This window comes from Pipra filicauda, unplaced genomic scaffold (genome assembly GCF_003945595.2).
Source record: "Pipra filicauda isolate LSUMZ 115617 unplaced genomic scaffold, ASM394559v2 scaffold37_size4185640_pilon, whole genome shotgun sequence".
In the NCBI taxonomy this organism is placed as follows: Eukaryota; Metazoa; Chordata; class Aves; order Passeriformes; family Pipridae; genus Pipra; species Pipra filicauda.
The window spans coordinates 1,154,202-1,174,000 of record NW_024104509.1 but is presented as its reverse complement, the minus strand read 5'-3'; the positions used below and the strand labels follow the sequence as shown (position 1 = coordinate 1,174,000).

The 19,799-nt window shown below is 38.4% G+C and overlaps 1 protein-coding gene and 1 long non-coding RNA gene across 3 annotated transcripts in view; both read right to left on the bottom strand.

Annotated features, from left to right (window-relative positions):
- Positions 1–6,884: 6,884 nt before the first annotated feature.
- Positions 6,885–9,665, bottom strand: LOC113992074. Of its 2 annotated transcripts, XR_005564878.1 has the most exons (3): positions 9,189–9,665; positions 8,792–8,870; positions 6,885–7,218 (listed from the first exon to the last, which is right to left on the bottom strand). It is a non-coding gene; the product is annotated as an uncharacterized LOC113992074 (long non-coding RNA). The 2 variants fall into 2 exon arrangements; XR_003542140.2 differs by lacking the exon at positions 8,792–8,870.
- A 1,273-nt stretch (positions 9,666–10,938) lies between these two features.
- The window catches only part of TRPM6 (transient receptor potential cation channel subfamily M member 6), a 54,488-nt gene continuing 45,627 nt past the window's right edge, over positions 10,939–19,799 (bottom strand). Inside the window, exons 29-30 of the mRNA XM_027729018.2 lie at positions 15,232–15,338; positions 10,939–14,364 (exon numbers count right to left, since the gene is read on the bottom strand). Of these exons, the coding sequence (XP_027584819.2) occupies positions 14,243–14,364; positions 15,232–15,338 (229 nt within the window). The 3' untranslated portion in view covers positions 10,939–14,242. The remainder of the gene's footprint in view (positions 14,365–15,231; positions 15,339–19,799) is intronic.

The window sequence follows — 19,799 nt, the reverse complement described above, 5'->3', positions numbered from 1 at the left end:
ATATTTTTGGTCTTTTCCTCAATTAGATAATAAACATCCATCAGGACTTTTGGGGTTGCAGTGTTTTTGAGGTTTGGCTGCAGGTGGTATTGTTAGGGTTTTTTTGTTTGGTTTTCCTTTTTTTGGTAAGACACATGCTTGCTAAAGGAAAGGTAATTTTACAGTACCTTAATTGGAAAGCTGGCACCAGCACTGTCTATAATTTATTCCATGTTGTGAAGCCTACATGGTTCAATTAGATGTCATTGTTGTACCCTTGATTTCCGTTTTCTGAGGAGAAGAAGGTTGAGATCTCTTTTTAAGCTCGTATTTCCCTGTCCAGAGTTTCCCAAGCCCTTGGGCCATAAACTCTCTTATAGGTGGATTAATCTGTGAAGAAGGGATTTGTACCCAAATGTAGCAAAACACCAAATTTGCAGTTTATAATCTAATTTCCTAACAACAGGCATAAGAGTCTCCAAAACCCCTTGTGACAGGAATTTTATTGTTGTTGTTGTTTTTGGTTGTGTTTTTTTTTTTGTACCATTGAGTCTCCTTACTTATAAGAAAACAAAAACAAAAATCTAAACTCTAAGCTATTGGAGTAGTTGTTTATGTATACAGTCCTGGGTGGATGTAGTACCGAGAAGCTATGGGATGTGAGATTTGCCAAAACGTAATCCAGTTTTCTCACAGTTCAAGTCCAACCTCACATAAGCAGCAGTATTTGGAAATCAGGCACAACCACTGTGCAAGTTGTCTGCCTGATCCTAAAAATGGAACAAAAGGTTTTAGCACTCCAGTAAACAGAGATCAAATCAAAAGATTAAGCTTTGCCAGATAACAGTACATGTTTCTGTTTGAAAAAGTGCTTTTTTACCCTCTGCGTTACTTCAAAAAAGAGGTGGCTGTTTAGTTTGTCTACCCTTATGGAACAGAGATACCAGCAAAAGATGGTTTAGTCACTTGGTCCTACCATAAATATCTGAGTGTAGAAATTTCCTCCCTGGGCATTTAAATGCAACCCGTAATGAGGAGTACATCAGATTTTTAATATTTTTCAGCAGAAAATGAAGAGCAGTATGTGTTACTCCTGCTTTACATGCATGAAGAGACCAACTTGATCCTAAAGTCTTAGGATCAACAGTTTTAGAGTAAGAAAAATGGCAAATAAAGAAGCAATGAGATCTGGCAAAAAAAGCATGTGGAAGCTTCATGAAATGATTGATGTATGGGTACTTCACTGTTTATTACCGGGGTGTTGGCTTAACTAAAGCAGATTTCCTGGAGAGTGAAGGTTTCTCTTGTGCTCTGGAAGGAACTGTGTGTGCTGCTCCTTTCAGGTTTAAGGGGCTTGACAAAAAGAAGGTCATGTAGGTAGACCTACCTGTAGTAAGGATTCTGTTCAAGGTACACCATTCCATAAAGGACAGAGAGAGAATGCTTGATATCTGCCAAAGTAAAGCATTCGTTCTGATTAACATTCTGGTTACACTTGGAACATTGAATAGAAGGATTTTCATTCCTATGGTAAATGATCCTGTTTCACAGGAGCAAGTGGGGCATTCTGATGCTGACCTTGAGAGAGAGTTTACATTCAGCTTGATCAAGAAAACAGTACCAATATTGTTGTAGTAAGAGTTAGAGCACCTACAGCAGGTATTGACTGGAAGATAGCAATCCCAATGAAACAGCTGAGAAAGAAATTTCAAGGGAGGGTTCAGGAGAGACAAAGGAAATGATGCTGCCTGCTAAGGATTACATTCCTTTTTTTTCAGTCCCGTACAACATATTAGTCCATTTCTAGCTGACAAGGAATGGTATGAAGGACCATACAAAACAAAGATTGTGGGTAAGAGTAATAGTCTGAGACTGAAGTGAAGGAGATTAGTAAGGGAGGTTATGGAAGAGCCTTGAAATACCTCCCATTAATTATAAAGTTATGCAAGAGTAAACCTTCTATCATAACAGTGCCACCCCCTAAGGAAACTAAGGCCTGATGCCCACCTAATGGCCATCAATCATAGTAAATAAAAATATTTAGTGGCTGTGCAGTAATTACAGTTGTGCAGCCCTGAAATGCTGGTCTCCAGTTCTTCCTCCTAGTAATCAAACACAGTTGATGAAGAAAAGCACAAAACTTAACTATTCTTGTGCTAATATATTGGAAGCTTCCATGGATCTGGAGCAACATTTAAAAGCAACAAAAAGCACAATTTCATCCTTATTCACATAAATAATTTTGTTATATTAATTAAATGGGAGCAAGAATGTATGCTAGTGAAAGTAATTATCTGAAATTTGCTGGCACACAGAGGGTAAATAGCCAGCTGTCTGACTTCTCCCTTGGCATCTCAAAGGTTTCCAATTAGTATACACATTTGTTCAGAGGAAAAAGACAGTAAATCCATTCTGGGTTGAAACAGCCTATGCAATTTGTTTCAAAGTGATCTAGTATGTATTTAAAGGCTAGTAATATAGATGTGTCTACACAAATTTGATCTGTACATCAGAGCCCTCTGCACACTGCCGTACACACTAGGGCACAGTAGTAGGCTTTTCTTCACAGGCATGTTTGCAGTGAGAGGCCTAGAATTGTAATATACTTGTCAGAGTAAAGTAACTACAAGAGTTGATGATGTGTGTGAGGGGTGATAGTCGTCTAACTTGAGGAGAGGCATATTTTTCCAATTTTGATCTTGTCTTTTGCAGTGGCTACACATTTGCATTTTATCAGACTACACTTGAATCATCTAGAACACGATTGGTGTTCCATAAGTAAAAGTTTATTAAAGCAAAGGAAACATTAAAATCCAAGGAAGTGTTAGTCAAGTACGTAACACATAGGAGAGTTGAAGCTTCTAACAGGACTTGAAGTAGAAGCTTTTCTTTCTGTCTGGGTGAAAATCTACTATACAATGCAAGACATCTGACAAAATATTTGGAATGTTGTTGAATTCAGGAAAGAAAAGAATTTACATATCTAATACAAATCAAGGTAATAAATACAAGTTGGCTTGAAACTGGGTGGTGTTCTTTGAAATAGAGAATATTTTATATTTTTTTATATTGTGACTGTGCTGTTAATGTCCTTTCTAGATGGTACCACCTGTTGCACTTCTAGCTGGAATATATACATGTTCCTTAGGCTTATGATGAAGGACTATATCTTTGCTTGAAGATACCTGTGATTTTCTGTGGCTCATAAGGCTATTTTTACTTATGCAGAATACACAGGGGTCATAAAAGTTTTGCTAGGTTGGCTAGTCTTGAAATCAAAACAATTGAAAGAATCATGTAGGTATACACGAGCCAGTAGGGCCAGTTTCAGCTGACAAAAGATGGTCAGTCACTAGCACTCATGCAGAGTGGACCACAGAGACTGCACCTACTGTATAATTAACAGACCAAGCAGCAGAGAACCTCAGTGATTCTGCCAGAAATACTCATGTTGTATTTAAATACCTCTGAAGAATCTACCTGATGGAAAGTAATTCTGTTCTTTAAGCAAGAGGTGCAGTACTTCACAGAAAATTCTTCCATCATTCAAACATTAAGTTAATCTCATGTTTGGCTTTGTAGAAAGTTAATACAATATTAATAGATTAAGATTTAGTCTGGATTCTGAAGGTTGTATTAGACAAACCACTAAAAGTATTTTAAGCACCTAAGTAATTCTGATACTCTTACATTTTAGAATGGAAGAGTTAGATATTCTGGTTTAGATATTATTGTGTCTTCACTAGGTATTTTTTCTTCAGAGTGAATGATGGAAATTCTTGGAAATTCTGATAGAACACAAAAAGCATGAGTGCAAGTGGGTCTTAGGGGAGAGGTAAACAGCAGGAAAGGTTCAGAGAGAGGGTTAGACAGCTAAAGGGGCAGATATTTTACTTGAACACTGAAGTCTAGGTTTTAATCCTGGCTCCACTGAAGTCAATGGCAAAGTTGTGGACTTCCTTTAGGCCTGCTTTTTAATGTAAATAGTGTAAAAATTATGTCCTTAATGAGCAATGACATCTTGAGAGTCCTCAGTTCAGAAGATTGAAATGCTGAGTTTTCAGCTGCAGTGAGACACTAGAGTAGGACAGAGACTCCACATGCCAGGCATCAGACAGCCTGCCTCAGAGCAGGTGACCTCAGGAACTGCAGCTACCTGGTCTGGCTTCGTATTAATGTTCATAAGAAATTAGTTGCAGACTACTTGTCCTAGTCACTATAATGAGATTAAGCTCCAACATGTTTTGCTGCTCAGACATTACTGAGACAGCTGCCAGGCTCTACTGTTCAGATGTCATAAAGTTTCAACACACTGGCGTATTTTAAATCTCAAAATCCAGATGTGAGAGCAGGGGCACTAATTGAGATTATATCCTGTCACCACCTCTAGTATTGTTATGGATGCAATCTACAGTTGGGTCACTGCACTGTTCTGCTGCTTAGGATGCAACAGGGTCATTTACTTCTTCAATACAAAGGACTCATATGAGGTCAATTACTCCTTCAGTTAATTATTCAGGGACAATATGAAAATAAATATTAATCTGTGTCCCACATTTGGGCTCAGGAGTCATGAGCCCATAGCGCAATTTCTGTCCCAGTTTGCCACTCATAAAACACTGGTAAAAATTAATAGTTATATTCAATTTAGCTGAAATGTCCTATCACTAACAATCCTTAGAGTGATTACATAAAGTCCTAAAGACTTTTCTCACTGGACCTGACTAGATCATCTGTGGCCAGCACTGAGTATCTGGAGGTCAATGCTTGTTTATGGTTCAACGTTCAACCAATATCAATCATTGACCCAATTCAGAGAAAAAGAACATCCAAGAGTTAGTGAAATATGTGTAGAGCCCAGACAGAGACAATTTCTGACCTATTTTTATATGTAGACATGTTGTTAAATCTACTTGCACAAAACCTTCCAGTTTTGTCAGGATAATTTAATTATTATTCCCGATTGCTGGTCAGATGCAACAGATATCAATCTATCTATTACCTATGCTGCTTGAGGATTATCTGAGGTCAGCTATTGAGCCACAGTTTGGTAGTGGAAGTAAATAAAGTTAAGTAAATGAAAATTTTCAAACTTAAAGACATATTCAGGTGAAATACTACCTCAGTCTTCTGCTGAGGAGAATAAAGGAGAACAAACATTGACAAATTCTGTGATCTAAGGTTCTTTGAAGTAACCTGTTGATACAGATCTCCCCACAACTATTGTAAGAAAACTCCCCTCTTTGACCATCCAGGAGCCGCCCTGGCAGTCACACTTGCTCTACCTGACCTAGGACTGAGGCCCCTTCGCAGCTAAACTCACCACATTCACACTGTCAGACCACGTTGCCTTACTGGCTCGACCCTAGGTTTCCCACCCATAGCAGAGTTTTCAATTTCCCAATCCTTAAAATAATTTAATCTTCGTGCAATAACTAACAAAATAACAGCTTGAGTTGGGAGCATCCAAGGAAGGACCCCAAACAAAGGAAACCCTGGGCTTTTGTACCCTTACAGTCTATGCATGGTAAAGTCTGGGGGTTGTGAGCTCCTGCTGTCTCAGAGTATCCAGTCACCTCTTGCTTCGGGCTTGGGCTCAGCCTCAGCCTTCTGCTCCCCAGAGCTCAACCTGCAGCTCACACACTGAGCTACCAGCCCTAAATTATTCCCCAACAGCTGTCAGTAAAGGGCAGCTATTGTGAGATTTAGTTTGCTCTTTGGGATTAACAGAGATCAGTTCCCATCATATCTGTATACAGAGCAGTTAGCTGCAGTCAAGTACAACTGCACTGCCTTGAACAAAGACCATGAAAATGGAAAGACTTACCTGTTTTTGTATTAAGTGATTACCTGAGATCGAGCACAGGAATTCAGGCACAGCCTGGAATTCATGCTGCCTCTTATCTTGGGAGCTGAGACCCTTGAGCTTGCTTTTTTGTCAGCATCTGCTCCATGGCTAGACCCTGACCTGTAGCCTCTGCTTCATGGCTTGACATCAGACCTTCAACACTGTCTGGCAATTGGAGCTGCTAGCAACAAGAAATACATTACCAGCGTGAGTGAAGCCAGCACAAATTGTAGCCAGGGTCTTCTAGGAGCCCCACAGCAAGAGGTGCAGTAGACACAGGTTGAAACAAAGGAAATTACAATTAGATACATTAACAAAAAACAAGAGTGATCAATTACTAAAACTGGCTGCTGAGAAAAATTGTGAAATCTCCTTTGTTGGAAAAAAGCAAAATTTACCTGGGAAAGGGTGTGAACACTATCTAATTGTAAACGCTTTGTGCAGAGAGTTGAACTAGATGAACTTCAAATGACACATACAGACTGAGCTCATTTACTTTTTTATATGAACCAAGGATGGTCCTGGGTGTCATTTGCTCTCCAGAGATTGTCTGAGGTCAATGGGAATTGTAATTAGATGCACAAAGGTCATTGAAACTCAGATAATTCCCATTGCCTGACCAGGGGTCATCTCAGGTCAACCTGAGAGATAATAATCTATTCAAGGAAACATGTAAGGTCAATCACAATCCTTATTTCCTGCCTAGCATCTAAAGTCTAGTTTCAATACTGTGAATTTCACTGGGGTAATCTGAGGTCTAACTAAGTATGAATTCAATGTGAAAATACCCCACATATTTTGTCTAGGGTCATCTGAGATTAACTTGATATGCAAACCGTTGACAGGGTACCATTTGACATCAGCTAAGTCCTTGTGTGGTGAATAGAAGTCAATTGACATGAACCTGAGATCCAGTTAGATCTCTAGAGGTAGTTTCAGGCTTTTGCAACCTGAGGTCATTTGACATCAACATGAGAGCCACTTGTCTATTCAGAGGTGTTATGATCTGATTAGTGACAGATGCCTCTGCCCGAATTAGGGTTCAAATGACAGCAAATGCCAGTTCAACAATACTGACTTTATTTTGTAACATTAAGTGTGTAGAGGAAAGAGAAAGGGAGAAGAAGAAAGAGACAAAAAGAGAAAAAGAGAGAAAAAGAGAGAAAGAGAGAAAAAGAGAGAAAGAGAGAAAGAGGAGAGAGATAGCACAAGCAAAAGATAGTCACTACTCGTGGATCCAGCGGCATCCCATTGCTCCTTGTTCACCCCGAGTTTCTCAGTGGTGGGGCAGCGGAACCCAGTTCATTCTTCTGTTGGTACATCTGGCACAGAGAGAGATGCTGGGTCCACAAAGTCCACCGCTGACTATCAAATCTTCTTGCCATTTATACCTTTTAGCAAACAAAGGAATTAACACTCTTTGGCTACCAGTTACATAGTTCGCTTATTAATTACTATTCTATCATCTATTGGTTTAATGATTCCCTCACTTCTCATGCTAATTAGTCTGCATGCTCAGTCTTTCTCTTCACTTAAGTCAGTAGATTTCTTGAATCAGTGGGCCATGAGTCAGTGGTTGCCATCTCCCCCTGCCAGAATTATCTTTTACCCAGACAGAGCTGATTTCAGCACAGTTGTGAGTTGGCTTTATTAGTTTCTTCCTTATCTTGGGAGCTCTGCTAAATATCCTTGTGGATGGTAAATTCTGCATTCCTTGTATCCACTATCAGTGATACATCCTTCTTCCCGAGCTTTGTTACCCATTCCATAGGTCCTAAAACCCGGACAACAATATGACCTTTATGCAGTCCAAATTCTGGGTATCCAGAGAGGTGTATTTGGGGAGCTTTGTGGCCATTGGTGTTTGCAGATGCTGTCCCATAACTTGAGATGGTCTTTGTTTGACCAGTGATATGCATATGAGCAATTGCTTCTTGTCACTCAATCACAGTGGGGAAATTTTGTTCGGATACATTAACTAGGATGTGCTAACCAGATCTTGCCTCTGTCAGGCCTGGAATTAGCACCTATATGTCATAAATTCCTCGAGACAGGCAGTGGTGTTCTGTAACTCCAAACAGAGGCCACTGAGGCCAATTATCAGTCCCCATTTCCATGTAAGGAGCCATTGGAAATCAACTTATAATACAGATAGAGGCTGTAAATATCATCTGAGATGAATATGAGATCCAAGTAACTGCTTAGGGTCATTAAAGGCTAAATGAGAATCAATTAACTGGCCTGTGATCACTAAAGGTCACCATCGCTAATCGGGAAGGTCATTTGAGATCAACTTGAGGGCTAAATAACTGCTGTACGGTCATCTGAGGTCAACCTGATGGGTCAGTTAACCTGTCTGAAGTAGGGTTTATCTGGCATGATCATGAGACCCCTCTATATGCAAGGGGTTGTTTGAGGTCAACTAGGCCACTGTTTGGAGACTAAGATCATCTGAGGTCAACTTGACATACAATTACCTCCACAGAGGTCCTTTAAGGTCACCACTTTTCTCATTTGGAGGAGGGGCAAGTATTTAAAGTCTGCTTGAGATGCAATTAAACAGTCAGGTTTCATTTGAGGTCAACCAGAGAGTCTGTCAGGGTTCATGTGAGGTCAGTGAAGCCTTTGTTCAGGGTCGAGTGGTCATTTAAGGTAAACCTGAGGTCCAATTAATTGCTTGATTTGTCATTTGAGTTCAACCTGCCCTTCATTTGGTGCCAAGGGGTCATTAGAGTTCAATCACAGACCTTGATTCCTGCCTAAGATCATCTGAGTTCAGTCTGAGATGCAACTCTCACTGCATGGTCATCTAAAGTCAACCCTCATGGTTGTGGCACACATCAATTCAAGTAAACATGAGTTCAAATTACTTATGGGAGTCACACCAGGTCCAATTGGCCCCACGTTTGAGCCCCAAGGTTCATCTGAGGTCAACATGCTAGCAAATTAGACAAAAGGGGTCACCTGGGGTCAACATGGCAGCCAACGATCTGCTTGGGGTCATCTGAGGTCAATGCTGCACTCATTTGATGCCTGGAGTCACCTTTACAGAGAGTAAATTGCCCAGGGTCACACTGGTCCTTATTTTCATTCAACAGGTTATTTAAATCCAATTTAGAACCAATTAACCTGCACGTGTCATCTGAGATCAACCTTAATTGCAATTAGCTATCCCAAATGATCACTTGGGGTTACCCTGGCTTCCTTTGATGCCCAGAGGGCACCTGAAGTTCATCCTGACCACATTTCCTTAAGGTCACTTGAGGCCAACCTTAAATCCATTTAGGAGAACAGGGGTAATTTGTGGCCATTCTAGCTGACCACTCTAAACTTCCCTTGGTCTCCTCGATCAGTTGCTGACCTGACCATTTGCTGCTCAGACATTTTCAGAAGTCACATAACTCTTCAAATTTCATAGCAGGGGTCATCTGAGGAGAAGCATCTCTTCTTTCATCATCAGGTGAGACATTTACCTATTGAAACAAGGCCTCCTGGGTACATTCTATGTTGTAGTAGAGCCTGGCTCATGCTACACACCACAGAAACAGATGACACTGGCAGTACCTCTGGGATGAGAGTTCAGTCAGGCAAAACAGCAGGAGAAAAGCTCAGAAGTCAGAGAGTGCTCTCTGTTCCCCAGCCTCCCCTCTTCTTCCTCCTCTCTCTCTCCTACTCTTTCAGTTCCTCCTCCATTCTGCCAGCTATGGGTAGGTTGGGCTGCCTGCACAGTGTCAAACCTAAATCTTATTTTTTCAATGACAACCCAAGAAATGGAAGGTTTTAGCCATCTGCCTAAATCCTTGATACAAAGAACAGAGCTAGACTTTCTTTAGTGTGATAGTTTCAGTCTAGGCCTTCCTGGAGACCAGCTTGTAAGCAGGAAGGAACTAGGGAAGTGACCAAGGAAGTATTCCATGCTATTCCTTTACGTAAACTGAGGTATAAATAAGCCGGTCATAGAGACCTCTTTCTCTTCTCTTCTGACGAGGTTTGGGAACAGTAGATTCCTGCATTGGTCTTGCTTACCTGGAGCTGAGGCCTGCAGTGACTCCTGCTGTCTGCCACACGTGAGGTGGGGAGTGCTGGGCCGGGTCTGGCTGTCCTGCTTTTTCTCAAGGGAAGTGATCAGATTTCATTTTGCTAGTTCTTTATTCTGCTAGTTTCTGAGTTTTTGATTGTGCATATCTGTTTTGTTTTTGTCCTTTTTTGTCCCTTTTTTCCCCATTCCCTTTTAGGATTGTATATAGTATTTCAACTGTATATAACTGTACTATATGCAAATACATATATATTTTAATATAGTTCGGCTAGTCTGGATTTTTTTTAATAGTTTGTTTCTCTTTTAACTCTTTGCTGGAGGTTTTGTCCTGGATCTTGGGGACTTGGCAGGGAGCCAAATCAACACTTAGACATTTAGGCAGTAAAGTCACTTCTTTCCTGCAAGACTTTTCTCTGATTTTTCTTCTTGAACTTAAGTGCTTTATCACAACTGAATATCAGCATCTAAATGGACCCAGGTTATTTTAAAACACTGGTTTATTTGTTCTGTCCCTACAAACAGAACCAATGCCAGGCAGGTAAATGAACAGAGCATTACAGCTGTTTACACACTCCAATAACAAAGAGAAAAATAACTTTTGCTTGGTTTTAGTTTGAAATTTTTCTTCCCCAGCAATAGGTACCATAAATTAGGATATCGAACTCTCTTCCAGAATAATTTGAGGTATGACAAATACACTAAAGAAAAGCTGAAAAGCAATAACAGATCTTGCAAATGGTCTAGCAAAAAGGTAAGGGCTGACAACTCTGCTGTGACCACAGTTGATGGGAAGGCCCAGGACACTCCAGACAGGCTTTTATTTATCTCTGGGAAAAATTTTTCAACAAAAAGGGACTGGCATCAGCACCCTAACAATGTAAAACAGATGTAAAATGTACATGACGTAAAATACCAGATTTGACAATGAAGTTCATGGAATGCTGTTCTTTTATATCAGCTCGAGATTAAAAATAAAAATAATTGACTTATTTTCTGTATGTTACTTTCACCTGTTTCCCCTAGTGCTCAGAAACATATTATTTCATTCTATACCTATCAAGAAACAGAAACATTTTGAAAATGTTCTTTTATTCTTTTGAAACAGTATGAAATAGATTGACAAAACCACAACAAATACAAATCCACTTCTAGAAAATACAGATGTAATATCCCTTTTGACTTTATTGCACTAACAATAAATGAATAACCTCAAATACACCACAATTTTTAAAAAAGCCTTCCTGAGTATGAGGTTCTCAATTTCTGAAAATTTTTCATGTGTTTAAGCTACATCTCCAGTGCAGCAGATGCCAGAAACACATTTTGCTTTGAATAATCCCAAGTGAATTCCCAAGCAAGCTCTTTTAAGCTTATATTAAAATGTGAGCATATAAATACTCCAGTGGTTTTGACTTATTTTGTTTTGTTTTTTTTTCAAAACTTTACTGCCTAATTTATCTGAACTAAGTAAACGGGTCTTTTTTTTTCCTGAACCCACCAGAAGCATAAAATAAATTTCTGTATGTGCTTTTCAGCATCAACAAACATTGAAACTAATAATCAGAAAATCCTATGGTTTGACACACAAGTTTTCCTCTTCCTCACTGGTTGTCAAGCAGCTGCAAAAAAACCCCTGACCTCCATAACTTTCCTTCCACATATACCACAGTTTTAGTGTGGGTGGGGCTTGTTGCTTTTCCCATTAAAGGCTGTTGGGAGTTTTTCATGTGTTCAGTGGGCATGGGCTCCAATCCAAGCTCACTATTTGGACACAAAAAAACAATTTAATGAATGTACAGGATTTGTAGAAAGAAAGACACCAAGGACTCAAAAGAAATAAAAATATTTTTTTCAAATTATTTTCATTATAATTTATTACTGAACTATCAGTTGGGAGGGGAGGGTGGTCTTTAACCAAATACTCAAATCTACACTTTAGTGAAATGTGAATCAGCCCTCCCAAAAAATGCAAAATGAAAGGTTGAAGCGTAATTTATTAACTAGCAGAATCACTGGACTTTTTCAACTTAGTGTCTCCATGCATGGAAAAACTAGGATACAAATACACAGTGGAAGTCTTTGCAATGCCTCCTTTTCTTGTTTCATCCCCTTAATACTTCACAATGAACAAAATTAAAGCAATCATATTTATACCTGTACTATACTGTACAGGTATAAATACTGTATACCTAAACTATACTGTAACACAGATTATTACCTTGAAAGGATCCCCTATTTCAGTGGAAGGTAATATGTACCTTGACAGATTCTTACAAGAAGGAATAAGTAATCTACACTGAGCTACATGTCATAGAATTCTCACAAATATTGCTATGAATGCAGAAGCCACTCACTTGTTAAAGGCAACAGGAGAGTTGCCAAGAAAAGATCATCTGAAGTGTGGTTTGTGTATACCTTCAAAACTTAAAAAGAAAAGAAAGGTGCTCATGCCCAGTCTGGTGGAGAGTTTATTTTTTGTGTCTAGTATATATGTGTTCAGAATTTAAGGTCATGTTTGAGGAAAGTAACAGTATCAGGGCAGGAGTTAAATCATCCTTGACTTTAAAGACGTATTTATGTGTCATTTAACTTAACTGAATTTAAAGGCATATTAACAGTTAGAGACTCTTTAGTGAAAGTTCTGTCTTTAAAGTATATATGTATGCATGTAAGAACATATCTCCCTGAAGTTAGATTTTAAGGTGATAACCATGGGAAGCAGAGCTACTACCTTATGAGCAAAGGGACCAAAATTCACCATAAGTCTAATAGAGATGCAATTAAACTATCTCTTTCACAGACAAGCTAAGTCTTCTGATAGGTTGACTTGCTTCCAAAAAAAGGTTAAAGAAAAATATATATTTTGCAATATGAAAAGTATAATCTAATAGGGGAAAATGTGGAGGGTTCCACTAAAATTATCTTATAAAAAGCTATTTTCACAAAGAAGAAAAAAAGCAATAGGAATCTCTTCTGAACATTTTCAGAAAGTGCAGGCATCTCAGCTAAACATAGTGTTCAATGCCATCATTAATATCATAATCAATACAAAAACTGGAAATATGTAATTTCCAAATCCCATGTATATGTAGACACTTACTAACTACATCAAAGTAATCATAGATCATAACAAAAAGCCCCCTTAGATATTAAAATTTGCTGTCAACTGTGGTAGAAATATGATTTTGTTTCTTATTCAATCATAAAGTTTTCTAGTGACTGACATTTGAACATTAGGTGTTTCTACTCAATAAAAAAGTACAAAGTTGCTTTAATGATACATATGATCTGTAATAAAACCCCAGTTGCATTAGAAAAATTTCTGCTGAGCACTTCTTTTCAGTCTTTTTTCTACAAATTTTCTACATATTGCACATAATTGATTTTTCTACTTTCTGAACTTCAATTAAAATCAGAGGACATCAATAGAAACAGATGTAGATGCTGCCAAATATAACTGCACCACTGTTAGATAACAGTCCTATATAAAACCTGACATTGACAAATTAAATACCAAATGGAACATACCATTTTTTGTGACTTCTAAAATCTTTGTTCCAATTGCAACTTTAAAACATTCAGAAGCTAAAATAATATAAAGAAAGGCAAGTCCTAAAAGTCAAATCACATTCAAGATTATTCTTTACGTTTGTATAAAGATCATAGATTTATCTACTTCATCAGCTCAGAATGAGAAATGTCAACGATGCTTGAGGGTCCAGTAATCTGCCCCTTCATTGTTCATTTTTTTTGGTATGTGAAAAGAATTCAAGGTGAAGTTTCTATAAATTTTTTCAGTCTACCTGTTTTATCAGTGACTATTGTTTAAACAACTAATTCATTTACTCATATATTCCTGGTTTGTGTCTGCATCAAAATCAACAATTAAGAGGAATATTTCTGGAATTTCCTTCTATGCCCAAGGAACAGTGAGCATAGGGCTGAGTGGGCTCTGACTCTAAAATTAAATTATTTGCACATGTGTATGCATTCGTTTATTTACTAAAGAGTAGAAAGAGTAACAACAAATTACTCCCCCTTGGAAATAAACTTGGCAAAGTCATTTTCCTAAGAAAGCAGAGTTTAGAACCATAATCCACATATAAAAACTAAAGGCACTGATGGGACAGTTCATCTACCTAGGGGGTGACCTGCTCCTTGCAATTCATTGACCTGCACGAGGAAGACCAGCAATAAAGTATGTAAGGGGAGTAAATAAAGTTAATTTTTTTATTCCTTGCCTATAGTGTCCAGCAAGGGCAGATAGATGCTCCACTCAGACATCTGCATTTTGTGCTTTTGGACTGCCCCTTGGCAGTGATAATGGGCAGGTTTTCGAGCATGCAAACACATGGGCTCTCCTCAGAGCCACTGCTTCATAGTCGCGTGTCATACTCCAAAGTTTCATCTGCATTGTCAGCTCCTCTGGTGCTTGTTTCCATTTCTGTTTCAAAGGATGAACCGTCCATTTCCAACATGTAGGCACTTCTTCTCAAATCTATGGCAAGAAAATAAATTCCACAATGCAGCCAAGAAAACATTTGAAAACTACATACTCCCTGAGCAGTGTCCAACCCAATAACTGATCTGTTTGCTGTTTCCAGGAGGAAGAAAATCTGCAGCAAGGCAAATCAGAACCAGGGACATGAGAGCCCTTGGAGGACTTAATAGTGTGAGCCGATATGAATAAACCTTCCCTGACTGTATTCATTCAGCTGATTTTCCACTCTATTATTTCTAGCTGCCACAGATACAAATAATCAAAACCAATAACACTGCAGTTTCTGTTTCAGAATCAAACAGCAATTATTACTCCATATAGGCACTGAAAGGAAAGAGCTTTCCCTATAGAAAAAAAATTGGTGCCTGGAAAGTCACCCAGAAAGCAATCTATTTTGGCTTTGAGTCTTTAAAATCTGCCCCACATCAAACAGAAATACATTTTACCAAACATAACATGAACAACTAAGCAGAGGCTGTAGTGAATAATACCCTTTGCAGGACCAGGAAACATCCAGTGAGTTTTCTCCAGCTAATGCATTGCCAATTTTTCTCTTGTTACTCTTTCTTATTCCAAAAATTACTGATGTTATCTGTAATGATGACACTGGAAAAATGGGCTAAATTTCGCAAAGTAAGAGAAACAATTCAATGAGAAGTTTTCATGCTGGATGCCAGCATCGGGTTAGGGAGCTCAAGCCCTTACATGCTAGGCAAAAGAGCCTTTGCATTAAAGACTGTGCCTACCATAAGCTCTCGGCTCAACAGAATTTCAGTTCTTGCTTTTATAGCACACCTAGGCCTTTACTTTTACTGGACTTAAAAAGTTGTACATAGATTAAAAATTAATTTTTACTTTGCATACCAGGAAGTTTCAGCCTCCTGCAGCAAGAGTTACAATGATGCTTTGCAATGAAGTTTCTTATTGCACCTTCTCCTAGGTTTGCTGGTCCAAATACCATTTTTCCAGATCTAAAAGAAATATTAAAAATCAATGAATGCAAAATAAAGTAGATATTATAGGGGACGGAGATTATAATGGTTTTTATTTTTTAAATGAGAGATAAGTTAGCCCTTTGTAACAAGGCAATCAAAAGATTAATATACATCACAAGTTTCTTAGCTCTGAGACAAAAAACCTGCCAGTTCCTGTAAAATATTAACCTATACATACCCCACGCTACTTCTCTTTTTCTCAAATGGAGACAGGACAGACCCAGCAGTTCCTACCAAAATGCTCAAAGGAAATCTGGGCACAATGACATTTTGATGATGTATGCCATAATCTGAGTGACTCTGTTGCATCAAGTAAATAGTTTGGTTTCAGTTTTGATGGTGTGCACCTGGGAACACATCAGAACTAGCAAGGACTTATTTTAACCTTATTTAAAAACAGAAAGGCAAAAGCAAGTACAGCCCTAGTCACATCAATATGCAGCACAGAAAAATAAAATAAAAAAACAAACCCACAGTACGCTGCTTATAGGCGAAGTTTTAAAATTTATTGGCTTCTTCTTGAGCTCATTTCCATGTATCTGTGCTCTGACTGTAAGTGTAGAACAACCTTCAGAAGAAGGAGGGAAAAAACAGTGTTTGCTCAGGGAAACTTTGCTGCCTGGGAGATTTTTTTCCATGAATAGCTTTATGTGTGTCACTCTCTCTGCCTGCCAGGGAGGCTGACTCCTTGTTACAAGAAAAGATAGTGTTCTCACAGACATGTCTGGAGGCCCCCACAGGGGTGCCAGGCAGGCCATAAAGCACAGGGGACAACACAGCCTGGGGTTTTATTGCACATATGAAAGATTTTGTAGTAAAATGTTCTAAGAGAACAGGCACTCTGCATCTGCCCGGTGTAAATTAGCACTGTATTTGTTAGTGGGTTTGACTTCTGGAAATAAACTTTTCCTAGATCCTCAGCTGTGGCCTGGTATCTGGGGAACCTGCGTGCATACAATTGGTCACACTGACCAATTCAACAATGCTGCCAGGGAATCCATTTGTGAAAGCATACTGCATATTCTGAATGAAGCTGTCACAATTACAAATGGAAGCAAGCTATAAGCACACATGTATTAGAAGTACCACATAATTATAACAGATTCTTAATGTAGTCTGAAAGATCAGTGTTATTAATTATAGTATTGCTCCACCACTATTCTCAAGAATTTAATTGACATTCTAGACATTATGGAACTCAGCACTCAAGAAACACTTCCAAGGAAACTTTACAAATGCTAGTGTTTTATTTTAATGATATGCAGAGTGGAAACAGCACATTTTAAAATCTGAAATCAATTACAGTTCTGAGAAGCTATAGGAAAAGATTTTAACTCTCTCAAATCTATCTGTAATTCACAGCAGCAAAAATATATTCTGTCTAAAGAAAGCAGTTTTCAAATATGAAACTCTTCCCTTTCACACAGGAGAAAAGCAATGATTGGCTAAAACTACTATACAAAACTTAGTATCTCTTTAATTTCTGGCAGACACTAGAGACTATATGTCTCCTGGATCCTCTGAAGGACTTGGCTAATCATGCTTTAATGCAAATTAACACATCAGACAAGGTAAAAGGTAAATTATTAATCAAGTGCCATATATACACTTTAAATGGCATGATCCTATATAATCATTTATATCCTTTGCTGTAATCTGGTGAAATGCCAGTAGAAATAGAATGTACTGAAGTATTTGCTTGAGCGAGTATAGGAAATTGAGAAGATTTTGCTAATTCCAAGGCCACACAACCTCTCTGATGCTTCCTCTGATCTAAAATTACTCCATGCGAGATGCAGCAAATAGCTCGAGACAGACTGATATTTTCTCACAGGTATATTTTTTGTAACATGTACAGGGTAATCCTTCCTCTCTACCCAGTATTGGCAATAGTTCAGGAGGAATACTGCATTTCAGTTTGGAAATCTATTTCAAGAAATATGGGGATAAACTGGAAATGATCAGCAGCCTAGAAACCATGACATGTAAAGATTAGGGGGTAGTCTAATACGAAAAAAATAAAACAAAACAAAAAAACCAAACAAACGAATAAAAAAAACTTTGGAGGAGAGGACTTGTTGAATTTTTTTCTTCTCTGTGTTGACAGTAAACAGGACCAGAAAGAAACATTTCAGTAAGAAAAACAGAAAACTTCTTTCAGACAGTCATGATATAAAACTATTGAAAACAGATGCTCTGGGAAGTTTTTAAGGTCGTCCTTGGAAGACTTTAAGATTTGTCTATACAAGACCTGTAAAGCCAGGAATGACCCAGATAAACTGTTTGGGTCACTCAACTGGTTATTCAAGGTTTGCCTGTTTTTTCAATGAGAGAGAAATACTGAGCCCAGCTTTTCTATTTCCCAAGCAGGTGCATTAATGTGAGCTAATGGGCTGAAAAAAAACAAAACATGTTCCTCCTTTTCTGCTAAACCTTACTTAAGAGTTATGTTCCATAAATGCCTACCAGATTGCATGACATTGGTCCAAGCAGGTTACAGAGACTGCGCTGAAGCAGAGAGTGCTCCTCAATAGTCCAGAGCAAAAATGTTTAAAGCAGATAATAAGATATTTACAGGGCTTTATCAATGGAAGGTAAAGGACTGTGGGGGCTTGGTGACAAGTAGCATCTTTCCAGGGAGGTGTTCAAGTAATTTATTCAGTATATTTTTGTAGTTTTAGCCTCCAATCCACCTGTTTCAGTTGTGTATATTTCTAGAGTAGACGTTCATTTCATACAGATGTTTTGTCTGGTGGCAGCAAACCAACTGGAAATTGTTTGGCTGAAAGTGCACAGTTTGGTGAAATTCAATAGATTTTTTTCTTCAAAACACATGCTAATGAGTAGCTTCAGAGATCATAGTCTCCACTCAACAGTAAAAACTTCAGTCCATCACTATCTGCTTGAGAGCTTTCAAAAAGGGGAGTTAAGAGACCTAGCACCTCTGACTCCTCTTCACATGGTTGTAATGAGATTTTTGATTACCTTTTCTCTCATGTCTCTTTGTAGGTCTATTGCACCAGTTCTTTCCAATTTGAAACTCAGAACACTATTTTCCTCATCTCTGAATCTGCACTTAATGTTACTGAAAACTTTACTCTCATGCACTTTGTTGTGGATTTGGAAAATAGTATATGCTAAACAAAGCTTCCAGAGTACTGCCTATGTGGCAAGTCTTCTCAATGTTTGGGGGATGCAGGAATCTGCAAGGACTGCACTCTGTTAAAAGCTTGTTGCTGTGCCTCAATTACATCTGCTCTTAAAGGAAATCTTTTTACGAACATTATACCTTTATCATTTTATCACATGTCCACTAGGTGAGATCTTACATTGATTTACATCAGGTCAGGATATGTCTGCATTGTCAAAGCATCAGGCATACTTTCCAAACAGATGTATTATATTTCTCTTGATATTGTATATAAAACCAAGACACAATGCACTGTCACAGAGATACGGGTCACACTTTGCCATTGCAAATGCCTTTGCCATTTCAAGACAGAATGCAGAATGCATAACTAAAAAGACTTACATGACACGACAATGACATGAGCCATTAAATCAATGGGAGTCAAAGAACCAAAAGATAATTTAACTCTAAGTTATGCTAAAATTTGAATCAGCCCCACCAGTGAAATGCCACCAGTTTTCTCCCAGTCTTCTAGAAGAACATGAGCTCATGTTGAACATGAACTGTTGAGGCAGTGTACAGGTTAGGGTTAGTTATTAAGTATCTTATTTACAAATGAAAACTTAAACCACATCTTGCCTCTGTCAGAAATGTTTCTCCTGTGAGAAAATGAAGGTTAATGCAAAGACAGAGCTTTTACATTTACATTTACATTTACATTGATACTACTGTTTTAGAAAGTGTTTCTTCATTACTTGCTGTTCTGAAGATTTCCCTGAATATAAGAAAATCAAGCTAGTTTTGCTTAATTAATCAACGTTTGCTCTCTAACTAGGACTAACTATTTTGCAGATGATAAAAAAAAAAAACTAAAAATAAGATCTGTATGATCAAGTTTTATTAATCATGACAAAATTGTTTAATAACAAAAAAAATCCAGAAGGACACTAATAAGCATAAGCTTCGAAATAATGTAGATAAATATTATCCCTGTTTTAAAGAGGATGAGTTGCCACGTGAAGTACTGTGCTCAATGCCTGGCCACTGTTTTCAGCAATAACTATTACAGTTTATGCTACCACCAATATTAAAAAAATCTACTTGAACTCCCTCCCTCCCTCCCTCCCTCCCTCCCTCCCTCCTTCTTTCCTTCCCTTCAATCAGATGACATGAGCTGAGTAAGAGGGAGCCAAGATTAGCACCAGAGAGAGGAGGAGTAGAGATGTCAGGGAACATCTGGAGAGACATGTGGGTTTAGGAAGGGTAGCCTGTAGCAGAGCAGCCATCAACACCAGTGCTTCTGCTCT